Here is a 20,841-nt window from a genome sequence, read left to right as displayed (position 1 = left end):
GTTCGGACTGTCCACTGTTAAATGGAAATGACGCTGTTGGTCACCTTCCATTGTTCTTGTACCCCTGATTCAGTAACAGAAGATATAAGAACAGAGAGCACGAGCAGCTTTTTTCTCCAAATAAGTCTTCATAATCGACATGTATTTCAGTTTGCGTACATGAATAAACACATTGTTATAGCTTTCTTGAGCTCTTTAACATACCATAAAAGTCACCTATTTAAAGTGTACTGTTAAGTGTGTTTTGGTATATTCACAGAGTTGTGCAACCATCACCCCAATTTAATTTTAAGACATTTTCAACACCTACCATAAGCACCTTATATACATTAGCAGTCACTCATTTCTCCCAGTCTCCCACCCCTGCCCCAGCCCCTGCCCCGGCTGTGGTTACTAAGTTGCTTTCTGTCGCTATAGATTTCTTTATTCTGGACATTTCATGTAAATGGAATCATACAATATGTGATCTTTTGTGACTGGCTTCTTTCACTTAATATTTTCAGAGTTCATCTACATTGTAACATGTATTCTTTCCTTTTTATGGCCAAATAATATTCCATTGTATGAATATACGTATTTCACTTATCTATTCATCAGTTACTGGACATTTGCATTTCTTCCACTGCTTGGCTACTGTTAACAAAGCTGCTGTGAACATCCATGTACAAGTTTTTGTGTGGACGTACTTTACATTTCTTTTGGGCATATGCCTACAAAAGGATATACTCTGGATAATATGGTTAACTCTATATTTAACCATTTGAGGAACTACCAGACTGTTATGCAAAGTAGTGTTACCATTTTGCATTCCTAGCAGCAATGTGTGAAGGTTCCCATTTCTCCACATCCTTGAAAACACTTGTTGTCGTCTGTCCTTTTGATTTTCAGCATTCTAGAGGGCTAACTAGATACATTTTGTTGAGAAAGAATTTATTTTTAGACTATTTTCTATTTTTAAATGTTTACCGTTTTATAGGCAGGAATGAACTTAATCAGAAAGATTGAAACTAGAAGCAGAAACACACACACCAAGGCTCCTCATTTAATCAGATGTAAACGTGTGTGCTTTACACCCAGCAGTGCATACCATGTCCTCTGGAAGTGCCAGAGGTTCTCAGACTCGTTCTCGGAAGGGACCGTCAACACTTCCGCTGCCTCTGCTCCACAGGGTGCTCCAGCCTCTGCTTCAACAGCTCCACCACCCACTTGCCGCTCATTGGCAACTTGTTTCATTTGTCTAAGGCTCCAGCTGGCAAAGGTTTTAAAACTTAAAAAGATCCAAAATCTGCCTGTACTAGATTTCCTGGCTCTGCTTCCAGTTCTGCTCTCTGAAGGCACAAAAGAGACCTAATCTTCTACCTCTCAGGTCCCCACTTCCTTCCCTGAAGTATTTTCCCTCAGGTCTTCACTCTTTGAACCATTTCTCACAGGTCATCCTTTCTACTCCCCTTTCCTAAGTTGACAGCTTCTGGGCCTATTTGTTGACATCCTGTTTTTAAGCATGTCCCTTTGAACTAAGCATGTTGTGCTTCAGATGGTGACAGAGGATTTATCATCTTCCTTTCTGTAAGCTAGAACATTTCTATGGCCTAACATATGTTTTACTCCTATTGAACTCACCAAAGCCATTAAACCTTTATTGCCACACTCTTCCTTATAAGTTTTTGTTTTGTTTATTCTCATTTCTTAAACTGATAATACATGGTACAAAATTAAAAATATATAAAGGAGTATTTGATAAAGTGTCTTCCCTCTCCCATTTCCCAGGCACCCATCTTTCCTTTCCAGAGCTACTCAGTGTGACTTGTTCTTGCATATCTTTACAGAGATTTTTAAAACACTTTATAGAAGTTTAATTTACATACCATAAAATACATCCATTTTAAGTATACAATTCAATTATTTTTAGTAAATTTACAGAGCTGTGCAATCATCACCATAATGCAGTTTTAGAACACTTCTGTTACCCAGAAATGTCCCTTATACCTGTTTGCGATCAATCCACATTCCCAGCCCCAGACAACCTCCAATCTGCCTTTTTCCTTTTCTGCACATTTCATGTAAATAGAATTATATAATATCTAGTCTTTTGCATCTAGCTTCTTAGCATGATGTTTTCAAGATTCATCCTTGTTATAGTGTGTACCAGTACTCCTTTTTATTGCTGGTTAGTATTCCATTGTATGGCTCTACCACATTTTGTTTATCCAGTTGCCAGTTGTTGGACATTTGGATTGTTTGTTTGTTTGTTTTTTTTTTTTTCGGATAATGTGAATCATGCTGCTATGAACATTTTTGTAAAAGTTTTTGTGTGGACATATGTTTTCATTTCTTTTGCATATATATGTAGGACTGGAATTGCTGGGTCATATGGTAAGTTTATGTTTAGCTTTTAAGAAAATGCCAAAGTGTTTTCCAAAGTAGCTGTACCATTTTACATTCTCAGCAGCAGTTTGTGAAGGTTCCAGTTTCTCCACTTCCTTGTCAACACTTAGTACTGCCCATCTTTCTTATTATAGCCACCCTAGTGGGTGTGAAGTAGTATCTCATTGTGATTTTAATTTGTATTTCCCTAATGACTGATAATGTTGAACATCTTTTCATATGTTTATTGGCCACTGTTATATCTTCTTTGGTGAAATGTCTATTCAAATCTTTTGTCCATTTTTAAATTACATATGTGGAATGTCTCACGATTTATTTAAACCTTTAATTTCTCCCACCAATGTTTTATAGTTTTCAGTGTGCAAGCCTTGCAGTTATGTTGTTAAATTTATTCCCTGATTTTGTTTCCTTAATTTTATTTTCAGATTGCACATTGCTAGAATATAGAAATACAATTGATTTTTTATCTTGTTGATCTTGTATTCTGCAGTCTGGCTAAACTTATTTATTAGTTCTAATACTTCGGATTCCTTAGTATTTTCTACTGATAGCATCATGTCATCTGCAAATAGAAAGTTTTACTTCTTCCTTTCCAATCTGGGTTCTGTTCTTTCACAGATATTTTATACATAAAAAAGTAACTGCATATGTTTTCTTCCCTTTTCACAAAAATGGCAGCAATCTTTGTTTTTTGTACTTGACAGTCTATATTGAAAGTCCATTTTAGTGCATAAAGTGTTCTCTCTCTTTTTTTTTAAAACAGCTGCAGAAAAATTATAGTATATTGCCAGTCAGATCTTCCTCACCACCCTTTCATACATACTGATTTAACAGCATCATAGTCTCATAGTTTTATATTAGTAGCTTTTTACATTTTTTAATCTAAATCATTTGTTCTTTGTAACATTTCTATAATTTCAGAAATTTAGGTGTTCCCTTTTCTAGATGGGGAAACTGGCACAGAGATTATGGCTTGCTCAAGTGGAGACAGCTAGTAAAGGGAAGATCTGAGACTGGTTTAGGTCTTTGGACACCCGACTCAGAGCTTTTTCTACTGCGTCGGAGTTGCTGCTATTCCTCCTGCCTGCTGCGTAGGGCCTTACAGTTATCCCTTGTTTGATTTGGCCTATCATTCCTGTTATTATTTGGGATCTTGACAGCCCTTTCGGCCCTCCCAGATGTGCATTATATGGGAAAGCTGGTTCCACCAACTTATCCTTCAACCCCTATAACTCCATCTTGCCCTCAAGTATGTAATGAGAAAGTTTGTTGTTTTATTCAAATCTAGTTGTGACCATGTCTACTAGGAAAAACAAGGCTAACCTGGCAGGGCTTGTTCTGCCAGCCTTAATGAACCTTGGCTAAAATTTTCTCATCTTTTCTTTAACCTCCAAATGCTTGCAAATTATCAAATTTGTGATCCATGCTAGAATTTTACAGGTCATCATTATTAAACCCCACAGTTTGCATTGCTTATCTTTTTGAAAATTGAAGTATTTCCTGTCCCCAGACATGTAACTTAGCCAGCCCCGTCTCCTCCAGGATCTGTTGCAAATTCCCTGAAGACCCTGAAATATAGTTTATCTAGTTCAGGGAAGCAGATACTCTGTTTCCTTTCCTGACTTGGGCTTCAATTTACTCTACCAAATGTGCTTAAGTAGACAAGCACCTGACATTTATTCAAAATATAGATGCCCAGAGCCCTCACCTAGAAACTCCAATTCATTGTTCTGGGTTAGGACCCTTCCTCAGGAGATTGTTCTGATGAACAAGTTTAAGAAATACTATTTTATATCATATTTGTTCGACTATATTTTGGTAATCTTTTTGTCATCCACTAACACTCCACCATCAACTCCCTTTATTGCTCTACTTGCTAAAAACAACCTTTTGGGCTCAAATCTTTAAGTGCTTTTTGCAGTATTCCACTCATTCAGGATTTCTCATGGCGCCTCTCAGGTCTTTGGCATTTACCCTTTAAGTTTCTAAGTTGGATCTTATTGGAAAGCACTCTCTGCAGTTCATCACTCACTCTCTTTAGTTATCCCCTGCCTTCTTTATCTCTCATCAAAATTTTATGCTGGTGTCAACTCAGAATTTCACTCTGAAGGCACACCAGGCTAATCTTTGTCTCGCATCCTCTTCAGAGTTTTTTCAAGTCCTGGGAACATAGCCAGTCTGTCCTGCCTTCTTAAAACAGCTCAGGCCCGCGTCCAACTGCAGCAGCATCCCCTCCCCATCCCGAAGTGTGCAGTAGCATGTTCACATCGCCACAAGCTTCCTGGCAACCTCATCTCAACAGTTTGAACTGAATTAGAAAGGGCTCTTGGTGATAGTATTTTCTTATCCCTTGGGTAACTGTGCCATTGACTACAGGTAATGATGACAGGATCTCTTGTTTTTCCAGGTGACAGACCATATTTCTTCTGACTCTGTTTCGTCTTCTACCAGCAGTTTCTGGAGCTCGAGCTCTACCCTTTGCAACAAGCAAAATGTACATATGTTAAATAAGGGCATACAAGCAGGTAAATTAATTTAAACATTTCCATTGAAATACAGGAAGCACTTAAAACTATGGTAAGATACTTAACCTCACAATAAAAGAAATGAAGATTAAAACTATGCTTAAATGCCATTTGTCACCTATCAGATTGACAAAAATCTAAGTTTGATAGTAAGTTTGTGGGCAAGCCTGTAAGGAAATAGGTACATTCTAGTAGGAATATAAGTTGGGAGTACAACCCCTATTTGGCAGTTTCTATCAAAATTACTTTGACCCAGCACTTTTACTTTAGGAGTTTAGCCTATAAATATACAGTGCATGTGTGTAAAATGGCAAGTGTACAGAATTAACCACTGGAGTATTGTTTATTATAAGCAGAAAAGTAAAATCAACTTAGATGTCCATCAGTAGCCAAATTGTTAAATAAATTATTGTATATCCATATAATGAAGGCCTACATGGGATGAGGAAGCTCTTGCTAGTAATCGGTCAAGATCTCCAAGATATATAGTTAAAAAGAAAAAGCAAGGTACAAAATAGTGTATAGCATGCTACTACATGTATTTAAAAAATAAAGGGAGGAAGAGAATTGCTTGAATGTGTGCAAAAAATTCTCTGGAATCACAGGGTTATAAACTTAATGAATGGAGAACAAGAGTGGGAAGGAGGCTTTTCACTTTATGACTTCCTATATCTTTTGACTTTATAACACAGAAATAAACTTGCCCCTTGATTATTTTTCCCTTCGAGTCATGTCTTTACATCTGTTAACTTCTTCCTTACCTGGGTAACTGCCAGTAGGACTATAAGCACTTACTGTCTCTCTCAGTTGGGACCAGAACTGAAATCCTTTTCCCATTGAATCCATATTAATAGTTCTTTCCCTCCAATATCTAAACTGACAAATGAAAACCCTTTCTCCCTCTCTCTCTCTGTCACAGACACACACACCCTCCATCTCTCTATCTCTACCCTCGTCTTCCCTCTCTTCTTCTCTCTCCCTCATACCCCTTCACCCCACCCAAGAGGAAGCAGTAGCCTGCGATTTTGAAGGCTTAAATTTTTTTCATTTACTGAAGTGGAATAAAAAAATCCAACTCTAATGGTAATAGTGAAACTACCCTTCCTTATTCAGGTATCATAATAAGAAAAACATGTATATTACCTATCATAGTTAGAATACTTTCTGATGACAATAAGAGAAAATACAACTCAAACTTGTTCTAAAAAATAAGGAAATATAAAATCTCACATACCGAAATTACAATAAAACTTTGAAGAGGCTTGATGTAGTAAGTACAATAATATGATTCCAAAACAGTTTATATCACTTTTCAACTCTGCTTGCATTGTCTTTTGCATTCATTCAGAGCACTATCTTCAACAAATATTTTTACATAACGATACTTGTTAAAAATGTGTCTCAATGATTGTTTTGAATATTTTACCAGATTTATTTATTTATTTTATTTATTTATTTATTTTTGCCACACTGCGCGGCACGTGGGATCTTAGTTCCCCAACCAGGGACCGAACCTGTGCCCCCTGCAGTGGAAGTGTGGAGTCCTAACCACAGGACAGCCAGGAATTCCCTATTTTACCAGATTTAGATATGAAAATTATAGATCTTCTCAATTCCTTTTCTTTGCAGAATAGAAAATAAATGATTTTTTTTTTTTTTAAGTTTTCATTTACTGACTTGAATATACCTGCCAACCAAGTCTCAAGGCTCTTCCCAGAGATAGCTGTGATCTTTCCCCTTAGGTACCTTGGAGATTGTGAATGGTGTCAGAAAACACACTCGAGATGTTGGAATGACTTTCCCAACTCCAAGTTCTAGCGAGGCTAGAGTAGAAGAGGACAGTGATGTGACTTCTTGGTCAGAAGAAAAGATAGAAGAGAAAAGGCTCCTTACCAATTATCTTGGGGACAGAAAGTTAAGGAAGAATAAGCAGAGCTGCTGGGAAGGTCAGTTTCTAATTCTGCTTTCTTAGTAGAAAAACTAGTGAATTTCAAGTCTTTTGCAAAGCTAAGATTCTTTGTTTCTAAATGACTTAATGTTGACCCTATCTTTCCCCAGCACCACCTTGGCAAATTTTCAAAGTACAGTCATCCCTCCGTATCTGCAGGGGATTGGTTCCAGGACCACTCATGGATACCAAAATCCATGGATGCTCAAGTCCTTTATATAAAATGGCATAGTACTGCCCCCTGAATCCAAGGATTCCGTGTACATGGATACAGAGGGCTGACTGCATCCAGCACTACAATTACTGAGTCCCACCTGCAGTTAAGCAGACTCCAGGGCATCCTGGTGGCCGCTGACAGCTGAGTCCCTGAGAGCCTATATTATGCACATCTCTGATGAAAAAAGTGAAAAATCTTTTTTTTTTTCTTAAAAATAATTCCTATAGGAGTTTCATGGTTTGTTCCTGTGGAAAATGTGAAGTCTGGTCCTAAGAAGGAAAACCTGCCCAAGTTTCATGGCCCTGGTGTCTCCTGGTTTGCACCAATAACCAACACCACACCTTGGAGGGAGCCACTACAGGAACAGAACTGGCAAGGACAGCACACGGACAGCCGCAGTTCACTAGCAGGCCCAGGCAGAGATCCACTGAAGCCATTTGTGAGAGCAACCCTACAGGTACAATGACATTGAGTTAATTTTAGCCATATGTTTAAGGAGGAGGAAGGGGCAGGATACAAAAGAGTTAAACCTGTGACTTGGCTTTCTGAAGTGCAGTCAAGTGATCCTCGTTTCTAGCACCTCCACAGTTCATCTGTTGTCACACTCATTAATCAAAGGCTGCCTTACTGTTAGCCGTTATAAATCGTGCATCACCCTCAGTATCTGGGGGCAAGGCAACAGAAGGGAGGATGTTGTGTAGCTGCTCATTGGGTTTGTAGACAGATACCAGCACATGGAGTGCAGTAGAGGCCTCATGTTTGCGTCAGCCTTATATTTGTTCCTGCATTTACATAACTCCTATTTCTGCTTAACACAGGGTTTTAAAGGCACCGGCTCTCTTCTTTATAAGTACCTGGGGAGCTAAAGAAAATGTTTTTGTTTTGTTTTGTAAATTTATTTATTTATTTATTTTATTTTTGGCCGCATTGGTTCTTCATTGCTGCGCGCAGGCTTCCTCTAGTTACGGCGAGCGGGGGCTACTCTTCCTTGTGGTGCACAGGCTTCTCATTACGGTGGCTTCTCTTGCTGTGGAGCACAGGCCCTAGGCGCGCAGGCTTCAGTAGTTGTGGCACGAGGGCTTAGTGGCTCCGCGGCCTGTAGGATCTTCCCAGACCAGGGATCGAACCTGTGTCCCCTGCATTGGCAGGTGGATTCTTAACCACTGCACCACCAAGGAAGTCCAGAAAATTTTTTTTTTAATGATGTATTTCTTTGAAGGGAAATTAAAAATAGCACAATGGGCCAAGCTTTATCCCATCAACACTGGGGAGAGCTGTAATTGCCACAGTCTTAGTTCTTGGCTTATTCCAAAGGCATTTCTTTGATCCCTCTGATTTTCCTACTGGAGCTTTCCCGCACAGGGAGTTGTTAGATAATTCTTCAACTCTAGATATTTTCTATAAGTTACAAACAGGCTTTCCAAACCTGTTAGGCAGGTACTGTTTTTTCTAGGCCCTTGGAGAAAAGCCTACATCATTAATGTGAGGTTGGGGGCTTTTTCTCCTCCTCAGGAATCACTGCAACTTCACAGACCTGACTTCATCTCCAGCTCTGGGGAACGGATAAAGCGCCTGAAGTTTATAGTCCAGGAGAGGAAGCTGCAGAACATGTTACAGAGTGAACGGGAGGCACTGTTCAACACTGTGCGAGGATGGCAGGGCCACCGGGACGCCACGCACCTGCTCCCTAAGAGAGGTACACTCTTCCTGTTCACTTTCCTATTACTTGGTAGAGAGGGCAAGGTCTGCTTCATGCAAGGCAGCACCGCTCAGTGCCAGGCTAGTTACAGGCCAGAAAGTGACCTTTTGCTTGTTGAGACTCAAATCTCCTTAGGCAGCAGAACCTGCCCAATTTAGCTCTCAGCACCTTCACAATCCAAATAAGCCCAGTTACTCTTGCCCTGTCACTACACTTTAAAAATGAGAGTGTGCAGTGAGAATGGTGTTTGGGTTTGTTTTTGTTTTGGGGGCGCCACGTGGCTTGTGGAATCTTAGTTCCCTGACCAGGGATTGAACCCGGGCCCTCAGCAGTGAAAGCACAGAATCCTAACCACTGTACCGCCAGGGAATTCCCAAGAATGGTGTTTTTAAAAACCAGCTCTGTCACCATGAGCAAGTTAGTTCCAAAAGTACAATGTTTTGAGGGGCTTGGGGCTGATTCCAGGCTTGCCTTCCTCATAGGGTAGCAATAATAATAATAATAATAATAATAATAAATACTTATATAGCCCTTATGTTTTGCCCAGACATTGTTCTTGTTTAATGCTTACAGAACCTCTCTGAGGTGATACTGTTAATATCCCTGCTTCACAGATGAGAAAACTGGGCCAAAGAGAGATTAAGTACCTTGCCCAAGATTTACACACCTGTTAAACTGGGATTTGAACCCCGGTGGGCTGGCGCTAGAGTCTGTTCTCTTAACAATTATGCTAGATGTAAGATCTCAATAAAATAATATGTGAAATCTGTGAAAACTATAAAGTACTACCTAACGCTTTCATCACAGCCTTACCTGTAAACTGGTCAGTGTTTTAATGCACACTGTCTAGTCTGTGCCACAGTGTTGTGTCTTCAGAAGCCTCAGGCTGCTATCATAGTCATCACAGTCTAACCCTGGCCTTGGCCTTGGCCATTACTCACCACCCAGCACTGCCAGCTCAGGGTAGGGGCGCAAAGTCCTAGCAGCTCCCTCTCACAGTTCTTGAGCAACACACCCTTCCTTACTAAGACACTATCCCGTTACTGATCCCCTAAGTGTCGGGGACCCCTCAATGGGTCCTCTGCCTAGAGTCACAAATGTCAATTGAATGAGACCAGGTTCAACATAGCAGAGCATAGACTTTATTCATTGATCAAGGAATGGAGAAAGGAGAGCTCATGTTCTAAAGATACTTTCTCCCTGAAGGGAGCAGAGTAAGGGATTTTAAGGGTTAGGAGGCAGATAGATCATTAGGGCTTAAGGAAAGGGGTGGAGATTTTCAGGGGCAGCCGGGGGCAGCCAAGGCATGCACAATCTTCCATGGTCCTTCGCACATGGCACAGATTGTGCCGAGCAGAGTACAAATGCCCCCTTTGAGCAGAGATCATAGCATGGTAATGAAGCAAAGGTAACTTTTGGACACTTCCAGGTTTCATCCGTGCACGCTTGTTCTTATGGTCAAGTCAGAACCGGTTTGGGGGAGTTCACCACTATATATCTCTCAAAGCATGTATCTCTCAAAGTACAGCTGCAAAACATCTCTGCCAAATGCCGGGTACTTTTGAAACAAACACAAAGATAAATCAGGGCAAGTGTCCTTCAGCCCTCAGGGGCTGGTATGGAAACAGAGAGATAAATCAAGTCACAGGTCCTTCAGTTTTTAGGGGCTGGTATGGGTGACACCACTGCTACTCAGCCATAAAAAACAATGAAATTTTGCCACTTGCAACAGCATGGATTAACCTGGAGGGTATTATGCTTAGTGAAATAAGTCAGACAGAGAAAGACAAATACTGTATTATATCACTTATATGTGGAATCTAAAAAATACAACAAACCAGTAAATATAACAAAAAGAAATAGACTCACAGATATTGAGAACAAACTAGTGGTTACCAATGGGGAGAGGGAAGGGGGGAGGGCCAAGATAGGGGTAGGGGATTCAGAGATAAAATAAATAAGCTACAAGGACATATTGTACAGCATAGGGAGTATAGCCAATATTTTATAATAACTATAAATGGAGTATAACCTTTAAAAATTGTGAATCACTATGTTGTACACCTGAAAGTTATGTAATATTGTAAATCAACTATACCTCAATTAAAAAAAAAAAAAGACACAATCCATTAAAAAAACCTGTTCTTCTTTTGCTTAGGCTTCCTGGCTGCCCAAAAGAAAAGGCCTGTTGGAAAGAAGGAAATGATTCAGCGGTCTAAATGGTAAGGCCAAAAGAATAAGTAACTATAAAAATATAAATCAGGCCACCAAATGGTCAGGAGCTATAGCTTGGCCCCAGAATAAAGGCATTATGCTCTAGTTAAAGCATTATGAGAGGTAAAAAAAAACCAAAAACAATACATTATGAGAAAATTAGTTATAAAAATAGTTTCTCACTTATGGCACTAAAAATGAAATAAAAAATAGCAGATCATGGTATGGATGCCTCATATATAAAAAATACAAAGAATCGCCACTAATTTGCTTGCCTTAATCAGGCTTGTGTTTGTTAGAAACAAATATAAATAAAAAATATTTTTAAATAAAAGTAAATATCTGAGACCTTACATCTAGGCAATCCTTTTACTAGGAATTGTATCCAGTACAATGAGAGATAGGGGAATGGTTTCCAAGACACAGTAAATTAGGCTTAAAAAAAAAAATCAAGTTTCAGAAGCATGTGTACACTGCCACCATTTATAGTCTTTAATAAAAAAGTATTTGTGCTTACATAGATGCATATACTTGTACATGCATAGACTATCTCTGGAAGGATACACAAAAAATTGGTAATAGTTGTTGCCTTTGGGACAAGGAACTGAGTGACTGGGGTACAGAGGTTGGAAAAAGACTAATTTTTTACCTTTTTAAATTTCGTGCCTTTGCATTCATTAGCAATTAATTAATTAGAGATATGCATATATTGCTCATGAGACTGCCATAGAATAACTAAGTTAATGGTTGGTTACCTCTTAGGGGTTCACTGGAGACTTCCTTTAATAAGAACAGTTTTATAGTTGGCATAGTGCTTGAAAACAATTTATCTTAGGTAATTAAAGCATTCCTCTTGAAATCTTTTTACTCTCCATTTAGTAAACCATTTCCTTATAGGTATTTCAAAGGGATGCTTTAATCAAGTGGTTCTCCAAGTGTGGTCCATGGGCCTCTGGAAGCTGCTGAGACCCTTTCAGGGGATTTGCCAGGTCAAAACAAATTTCAAAATAATACTAGGATATTATGTGTCTTTTTATCTATATTGACATTTGTACAGATGATGCAAAAGTAATGAAGGGAGGACTGAAACTGCTGATGCCTTAGCACTATTTGAGACAGTGGACCAAACTGTGCTAGTCTAGTTGGCATTTTATTCTTCACAGCCACATGGCAGCAGTGTAATGGAAGTACACATAAAGCACTTCTGCTGCATATCAAGATACGATGATTGGTTCAAGGAAAAGCCTTGGTTTGTGTAGTGAGCTGAACTAGCTACCTTTTTCATGGAACATAGCTTTTACTTGAAAGAATGACTGATAAACTAATTATTCCAAATTGGGTATATGACAGATATTTTCTTGAAAATGAGGAAGTGAATCTGTCACTTCTCCAGGAAAACAGCTGACAGTATTTATTGCCAAAGAGAAAATTTGAGCTTTCAAGCAAAGAATAGAATTCTAGAAAACTTGTGTCTACCACTCTGAGGTTGACTATCTCCCAGTACTTAAGACTTTTCTGATGAGATCAGCAGTGACATAAATAATTGTAATATTTTTCATATTATATAAGTAAATATGTCAACATTTAAACTACCACTTGTCAAGATTTGGTATAGTATCAAGAAAATCAGGGAATTCCCTGGTGGTCCAGTGGTTAAGACTTGGCGCTTTCACTGCTGAGGGCTCAGTTTCAGTCCCTGGTCGGGAAACTAAGATCCTGCATCCCGAAAGCTGAGCAGCCAAAAAAAAAAGAAAATCAGCAATTATCTGAAAAGAATATTAAAATACTCTTTTCTTTTCCAATTACATATGTGTGTAAACTGGATTTTTGTTAATGTACCCTTTAACCAGAACAACATATAACAGCAAACTTAATACAGAAGCAAATATAAGAATTCAGCTGTCTTCTATGAAACCAGACATTAAAGAGATTTGCAAAATATGTATAACATGCCACTCTTCTTATTTTTGTTTTGGAAAGTATATTTATTTTATATGTTAGCATGTAACAGGCTTATTTTTTTTAATAAATTAAGAAACAAGTTTTTTTTTTATTGAAGTATAGTTGACTTACAATATTATATTAGTTTCAGGCATAAAACATAGTGATTCAATATTTTTATAGGTTATACTCCATTTAAAATTATTACAAACTAATGGCTATATTTCCCTGTGCTATACAATATATCCTTGTTGCTTATTTATTTTATACATAGTTTGTATCTCCTAATCCTATACCCCTATTTTGCCCCTCCCTCCTTCCTTCTCCCCACTAGTAACCAGTGGTTTGTTCTCTGTATCTGTGAGTCTGTTTCTGGTTTGTTATATGCATTCATTTGTTTTATTTTCTGGACTCCACACATCAGTGATGTAATACAGTATTTGTCTTTCTCTGTCTGACTTGTTTCACTAAGCATAATACCTTCTAGGTCCATCCATGTTGTTGCAAACGGCAGAATTTCATTCTTTTTATGGCTGAGTAGTATTCCATTGTATATACATACCACACCTTCTTTATCCATTCATCTGTTGATGGACACTTAGGTTGTGAAATAAGTATTTTTTAAATTCTTTTTAAATGTTTTAATTTCTAATACAGTAAGTATCAATAGATAAAATCCACATGCACCAAAATTGCCCTCAATTTTTAGGAGTATAAAGGTGTCGAAAGTCCAAAAACGTTGAGAATTATTGCTTCATTCTGAATGTCACAAAATTTAATTAATGGCAGTTACATAGTGTTCATTGTGTGGCAGCTAATAGCACTCTAACCTCAGCAAGAGGAGTCCTTGCTATATGGGACTATGAAGCTCGCCTGCAAGAGGTAGGGCATCTTCTGAAAGGTATCTGTGCTTTAAAATATAAGTATAGTTGTAGGGGTGGATTAAATACCCATCTTCTAGGAAGAGACAGGTTTTAAATTGATACATTTTCATTAGAGTACTTCTGTTCCATTTTATTTCTGATATGGCCCCCTTTCAAAGAAGCCATCTACTTCCATGTGAGAATCAGAGAGTTGAATGGGATCTTAAAGATCATCTAGTCTACCTTTAACTTTTAGGAAACTGTAACCCAGAGAGAGGTTGCCAGCAAGTCAGGGCCAGAGCTGGGGTTAGAGTCCGGCAGCAGGCTCCCCACCCAGCACTCCTTCAACTGTATCATGTGGAGGACTTGGAGCTCTGGATCTCTGTGTTACTCATCATCTTTTCCCATCACCTACCTCTACCAAAGATGTTTAAACGTTTCTGGTAAGAGAAAAGATTTGGAGAAGAGAGAACCTGACTCTCTTAACTTGAAGCATTTCTTCCAATGTGTCCTTTAATAGAAGTGTTTTCACTAACTTATTAATGCATATATTTGGGTATGTGCCAGGCACTGGACTAGGTACTACAAATGAAAGATAGTTGACTCCAGACCATGAACAGACAGACAGTTCCAATAGTATGTAGTAATTGCTTTCAAGGATCCATTTACAAAATGCAATTTCTGGCTACTCTGATTAGCCCGACTCCCAGCTTTCCAGCCCTAGAATACAACATTTCCTGGCCCAAGCAGATTTTCTCTTCACATCACATGTTCTCCTTGGGATAACTCGTCTTTTTTCCAATGGCCTTTGTTATCCCTTCTCTAACTGTGACTTTTTTTCCAGCTTTACTGTGATATAATTGACATTTAACATTGTATAAGTTTAAGCTATGTAATGTGATGATTTGACATACATTTGTATTGCAAAATGTTTACCACAATAAAGTTAGTTAGCACATCCTTCACCTCACATAATTACCATTTTATTTTTCTTGTTGTTGTTATAGTGAGAACATTAAAGCTCTACTGTCATAGCAACTTTCAAGTATACAATGCAGTGTTGTTAACTACAGTCACTGTGCTGCATATTCGCTCCCCAGAGCTTATTCATCCTAAAACTGCAAGTTTATACTCTTTGACCAGCATCTCTCCACTCCCCCATCCCTCAGCTCCTGGCAACCACCATTCTGTTCTCTGTTTCTATGAGTTTGATGTTTTTAGATTCCACGTATAAGTGAGATCATACAGTTTTGTCTTTCTCTGTCTGACTTATTTCATTTAGCACATTGCCTTCACGGTCCATACATGTTGTTGCAAATGGCAGGATTTTTTTCTTTTTTTATGGTGATTCCATTATATGTATATATATGTATATATATCACATTTTCCATTGTATGTATTCCATTATATGTAGATATATATATCACATTTTCTTTATCCATTCATCTGTCGATGGACACGTATATTGTTTCCATGTCTTCACTATTGTAAATAGTGCTGCAATGAACGTGGGGGTGCAGATATCTTTTTGAGATCATGATTTCATCTCCTTCAGTGGGATTGCTGGATCATACAGCAGTTCTATTTTTAATGTTTTGAGGAACCTCCACACTGTTTTCCATAATGGCTGCACCAGTTTACATTCCCCCCAACAGAGCACATTCCCCGCCTCCTCACCAGCATTTGTTATCTCTTATTTTTTTGATAATAGCCATTCTAACAGATTTGATGTGCTATCTCAGTGTGGTTTTCATCAACAGTGACTTTTTAAAATATATGTTTGTTCTTCTTTGGTCTCTTTCCTGACCTCCACTTTTGTGTTTTCAGTTAGTGATTATCCTCACTGTGTCCAAAGTGGAACTACCCATTTTCCTCTCCCACACTTACTTGGGCCACCCACTCACCCGCTAGAAAAGCTGGGGAGCTATTGCCTCCAGCTCCGTGACCCCGCACTGCACATGCAGCCGGCTAGTGCGTCCCGGAGACTCGCCTTCACGTTTGCTCCGCAGCCCATTCTCCTCACTGCCTGCTGCGGGCTTGGCCTCCGCTCTCGGAGGACTGCTCTTCTCCCACTTCTGCTCTTTATCTTCTCTAATCTCTTTCCCACAGAGCCTCTACATCATTAGCAATGATTTTTTTTTCAGATTATAGAAAACTTCGGAAAATATAGAAAAAATTAGAAAGAAGAAAACAAATGTCACTCATAATTCTTCCATCTAAACATAACTAACCCTAGTCCTGTTTCTATGGGGATTTTGCAGAGACCTGTGTTAACACACTTCTTTCTCCCCAGATTGTTTATCATACTATATATATATACAGGTTTGTAGCCTGCTTTATTTTGCTTAACATTGTATTGTGAACATTTTCCCATAGCATAAAAACTATTTGAAACATTTTATGCTTTGTAATAATTTTATTATAGCCCATAATTTGTTTAACTGTTCTTTTTTTGTTGGAGATTTACATTATTTCCAGTTAGAGTGTATTTATCAAATGCATGTTTGATCATGTTCCTCCCTACTTAAAATCAGTGGCATCCAGTCCCCGATAGGACAGAGCCCAAGGTTTTCACATGGCTACGAGACCTTCACCCCATCTGCTTCCCTCCTGTTCCCCTACACTCTCTCCGTGAAGCCTTGACTCCATTCTTACCAACACTCCCTTCCCCCCACCTCGCCTTTCTGCTCCTAACTATTCTTCAAGACCTACCTCAAGCTTAGTCTCCTCTCTGGTCTTCCTTGACCTCCTTCAATCAGAATAAGTTTTGTTTCTTTTCCTATAACTCTATGTAGCATTTTGTAGATATGATGATTATTTTCTTTTGCATTATTTTTCATGCTTAAAAATATGGTAGTAATACAAAGTCATTATCTTATATTGAAACCATACATTTTTCCATATAGAGTGAAAAGAAGTTCATCTCCACCCCTTATTCCACTTCTTTCCCATAAGTAACCACTATTAGCAGGATTTTGTTATGTTTTTATCTGTATCCCTTTTCGGATCATGAGCACTCCAGGCCAGGGTTCTGTGTGTCCAAGTGTCTAACAGGAAGCTGGGCACACAACAGGCCCACAGCCTGTCTGAGGGACTGAGTGCCTGGAGAGCAGTAGAGCTTACGGAGATGTGGGGAGGAGTGATCGTGTGCCTCTGTGGTCAGGTGACCTCACTGCTTTCTGTCTTTCCATCGGTGCCATTTCTAAGGGTTTATGAACAGCTTCCAGAAGTACAGAAAAAGAGAGAAGAGGAAAAGAGGAGATCGGAATATAAGTCATACCGGCTGCGAGCCCAGCTATATAAAAAGGTCAGTCAGTCCTAGAGCAGGATTGATGAGATTTATCAGGGGAAAGAGAAATTGAGAAAAACACATCTGACCTGTTTGAATTAACCACATTTGGAGAGTGAACTTAAGCTCATAATGCATTGTACCACTACTAAAATTTAGAAGATAAAAGCACCTGTAACTAGACTTCAAATCTGAAAATCTAGAAAGGCAAATCTAAAAAAGGCATCTTCCAGGGACTTCTGTGGTGGTCCAGTGGTTAAGACTCAATGCTTCCACTGCAGGGGGCACAGGTTTGATCCCTGGCCAGAGAACTAAGATCCCACATGCCGCACGGCACGGCCAAAAAACAAATTGTTTTAATGTTTTAAAATTGTTTAATAAATAAATAAATAAGGCACCTTCCAGGCATACATTTGGAATGAAACCAAATTTCATACTTGGGTGTCAGTTTAGATGCCATGCTGGAAATGCCCACATCTTTCAGAACTGATGAGTTTTCATCCAGAGTCCCAAATGATAGTTTTATGCCCCTTATGGGTGAATCATATACCACTAGAACTTTTTAAATAAATTGGAAAATGTCCAAGTGTAGCATACAAGTTGGCAGTTTGGGTACTCAGAGCCTTGAAGCCACTACCATTTCCTGCCCACAGCCCCAGTAGAATCAGTGGTACTGCAAGTCCCAGAACCTCACAGGCCAGGGGACTTGCTACCAATTAATTCCTTGAGAAAGCAGATGGGCTCCGATGCCTGAAGGTCCAGATCCTCCAGTGTTCTCATTTCTTTCCCAACCCCCTCACTTCACCCCCAGAGGACTCTGAAAGTCAGAAACCAAGAGACGAGTTCATACCAGACCGATGTGGGATTGGAGAGCTGCTTCTGGAGCGCATACCGCAGCTCAGGCTGGGCTCCCTCAAGTGGGGACGCCCCAGGCACTACATGACCTGTCTGGTGTGTCAGCATCACAAGGCCAGGCCTCTTATTGTGCTTGTGTGTTTGTGAACTGATGGATGGATTAGTCTATTAGGATTATATTAATATTATATTTCTGTATAGACTATAATAGACTACAGATCATCTTCCCTAAACACTTCAGGAAGTATTTTTTGTATAATTACCATAGTTTCTGTAGCTGGGAAAGATAAAGAAGATTTGGGGAGAACAACACTGGTCTCTTCAGCAGCATGTCTGGGGTGAGGAGTGGCTGTCTGCCTCTAGGGGCAAGAGTATCTAACTTCTTTCCTGCCCTTCTTTTCTTCCACAGAAAGTGACCAATCAACTCTTGGGGAGAAAAGTTCCTTGGAACTGACATAAGAGTATTTTCCTCAGAGCCTTGGAATTATATTTTATCATCAACCTGGAGGAGCACAATCCTTGCTTTTATGAGTCTGGTTTAATAAAACTTATCTTGTTGTCCATGTGTAATTTAGAAGTAGTAACCTTCTAAAGAGTCTTGGGTAGAATGATTAGGAGCAATACTTTCTCCACAGTGGCCTTGCCCACAGGGATGTTTGTTACAATGGTATTATCTTAATTCTAGGCAAGAGTAAGTAAGTCCCTTTTTGTATGTGTTTTTATAGAAAATGACTTCTGATTGACTCATAGTAAAGCAAGCAGCAGAGGGTTATTTCCCATCTGTAGAGGTGCAGGGAGCTATGCAGTGTCTCCCTGAGGTGTGTGGGGAACTTCAATCTAAAAGCACCAATCAAGGAAAAGAAATGCAGCATAACACGGTGAGAGCCCTTTTGTTGACTTGGTGTCAGACAGTGTCTGGTTAGGGTAGCCATCAGGTGGGCCCAGAGACTCTCAGCAGACACAGGTGCCTTGGGTCCAGAGCTACCTCCTAGCCTCATTCCAGCTTCCTTTGGAGCCATTAGCCTTTAGTAGACACAACTCAAGAGGCAACAGAAGCTTGATTTAAATCATGACCTGGCCCTGGCCAGTGGGATGTGGGTTGTGCCACTTCTAGGTCTAGTCCATGTCAAATCCCACACTCTGTCCCTGGCTGCCTTCTTCCCCTTCAGCAGAGACCTTGGGGGCCATAGCAGATTGATGGCATCATTGGCCCTGATCCTCCTTACGTGGATTCTTCTCACACTCCTTCTCCACGCCCTTTCCACATGACTTTGCATTTCCTCTCACTGAAGAGGCAGAGCATGACACCTGGAGATCTAAGGGGCGGCCCAGCCGAGCTCAGCCCAAGCTGCCGACCCACAGACTCATGAGCTAAAAAAATGTTTATCATTATTTTGTGGTGGTTTTTTATGCAACATTCTCGTGGCACTAGATAAATGAAACAGTAGCAACCCCAAAAACTGAATGGAGCAGAGCCCCCCCCACCACCACCCAGGCCATTGGGTTCCAATGTGAACAAGCAGTAAGCTTTTACTGTGCCGTCACAGTGAGACTTCAGGGTTTGCTTATTACTGCAGCAGAGCCGATCCCTCCTAACTAACTAATCCACAACGAAACGGATCATAGGCCCCGTCCTTGCTCCAGTGCCTGAGAGACCTGAGCAGAGGGGAGACGGTAGGTAAATTGAATTGCAGGGACAGCAACTAGCCTATAGCTTGTGGAGAAGAAAAACTAGCCCATCTTCCAGAAGCCGAGGCGCTTTTAAAGGGCCAGGGCAGAGTACTGCAGTGTGCTGGTGCTGAGGACCACTTCGCTGTAGCCCTGGTCCCACGCAGACTCGGACAGTCCTGACCAGGGCTTTTACTTATCCCCTGACCACGGTGCTCCAGGGCCACACGTAGGTGAAGCAGCTGCAACTGCTCATTCCACAGGGCGGGCTTCTTAACGGGCAGCGCTCCCACCATGCCCACCACCTGCCCCTCAGACTCAACCACCCAGAAGCAGGAGCCACTCTCACTGAAGTAGGATTTGGTGATGTCAGACATGTCTGTGTGCAAAGACATGATCTCAAACTGGATCCAGGGGTATTTGGCAAGAAACCTCAGGGCAGCAAGGAGGGGGGGCTGGCCACGAAGGCCAGGACCCAGGAGCCAGAGACCAGGAATAGGGCAAGGGGCCCCCGCAAGCAAGAGCACAAGGGTTCGGGGCAGCTTTAGGATGTGGTGGAAGGTGGTGGGAAGGTGCTCGGTCATCACCTTGGAGAACAAGCCCACGACCCATTTGCAATAATTTTCCTGGTATTTGTGGATTTGATAAGGAGCCATGGAAGACTTCTGTGTCTGGATCTCAAAGTTCACGAGAGAGGTAGGAGTCCCTGTGTGACTTCCTGGCAGCCCTGGGGGAGAGAGAAGAGGCCATGTGAGTGGCTTATCCTCCCACCCACCAGAACCGGGGATGACCCTGCTCAAGGATGTGTCTTTCTGCTTCTACCCAAGAGGAAATAGGCCACAACCACTGGGAGAAGGTGTAGAGTCAGAAAGGTCTGCATTTGATCCTGTCTCCATGCATGACCTTGGGCATGTTACATAATCTTCTCTAAGAGCCTGCCTTCTGAAGTTGTGTAGAGGATTTAATAAAATAACACATACAAATCTCTGGTTATAAGTCCCCTCCCCTCCCCCTCTTTCCCCTTTCCCTGGCTCTCTCAGCTTCTCCATACGTTGGGGTGGCACCATGCAGCAGCCAAGTGTGTGTCCCTCTCCCAGGGACCATACACTGCAGTAGTCCTGTGTTTCCAAGTACAGGTTTCAACAAAGGCTTCTTCCCACTTGCTTGCAAATTTTCAGGCTGTTGAGGTGGCATAAGAGCCAAACAAACACCAAAAATAGACCAGCCTTGAGAGCCA

General features: G+C 40.4%; 2 protein-coding genes across 11 annotated transcripts in view; one reads left to right on the top strand and one right to left on the bottom strand.

Moving 5' to 3' along the window:
• ALMS1 (ALMS1 centrosome and basal body associated protein) overlaps positions 1 to 18,506 on the top strand; it is a 232,370-nt gene extending 213,864 nt beyond the window's left edge. For 4 of the 10 annotated variants that reach the window (XM_059942945.1, XM_059942937.1, XM_059942939.1 and 1 more), the window contains 7 exons: positions 4,793 to 4,910; positions 6,653 to 6,856; positions 7,303 to 7,532; positions 8,588 to 8,771; positions 10,933 to 10,996; positions 17,000 to 17,099; positions 18,346 to 18,506. In XM_059942945.1, coding sequence (XP_059798928.1) covers positions 4,793 to 4,910; positions 6,653 to 6,856; positions 7,303 to 7,532; positions 8,588 to 8,771; positions 10,933 to 10,996; positions 17,000 to 17,099; positions 18,346 to 18,390 — 945 coding nt within the window. In that variant the 3' untranslated portion in view covers positions 18,391 to 18,506. Of the gene's footprint in view, positions 1 to 4,792; positions 4,911 to 6,652; positions 6,857 to 7,302; positions 7,533 to 8,587; positions 8,772 to 10,932; positions 10,997 to 14,048; positions 14,628 to 16,999; positions 17,100 to 18,345 lie in introns of those variants that run through there. The other 6 variants (XM_059942940.1, XM_059942936.1, XM_059942938.1 and 3 more) reach the window with 6 other exon arrangements.
• A 1,050-nt stretch (positions 18,507 to 19,556) lies between these two features.
• Positions 19,557 to 20,260, bottom strand: NAT8 (N-acetyltransferase 8 (putative)). The gene is given in 5 exon segments (XM_059943515.1): positions 19,557 to 19,776; positions 19,778 to 19,797; positions 19,799 to 20,058; positions 20,061 to 20,109; positions 20,111 to 20,260. Coding segments are annotated over 5 exon segments (699 nt in total).
• Positions 20,261 to 20,841: the final 581 nt, after the last annotated feature.

The sequence above is a fragment of the Balaenoptera ricei genome, chromosome 13 (assembly GCF_028023285.1).
Source record: "Balaenoptera ricei isolate mBalRic1 chromosome 13, mBalRic1.hap2, whole genome shotgun sequence".
Lineage (NCBI taxonomy): Eukaryota > Metazoa > Chordata > Mammalia > Artiodactyla > Balaenopteridae > Balaenoptera > Balaenoptera ricei.
The sequence above is the reverse complement of the archived record's forward strand: the minus strand, read 5'-3'. Positions and strand labels throughout refer to the sequence as shown.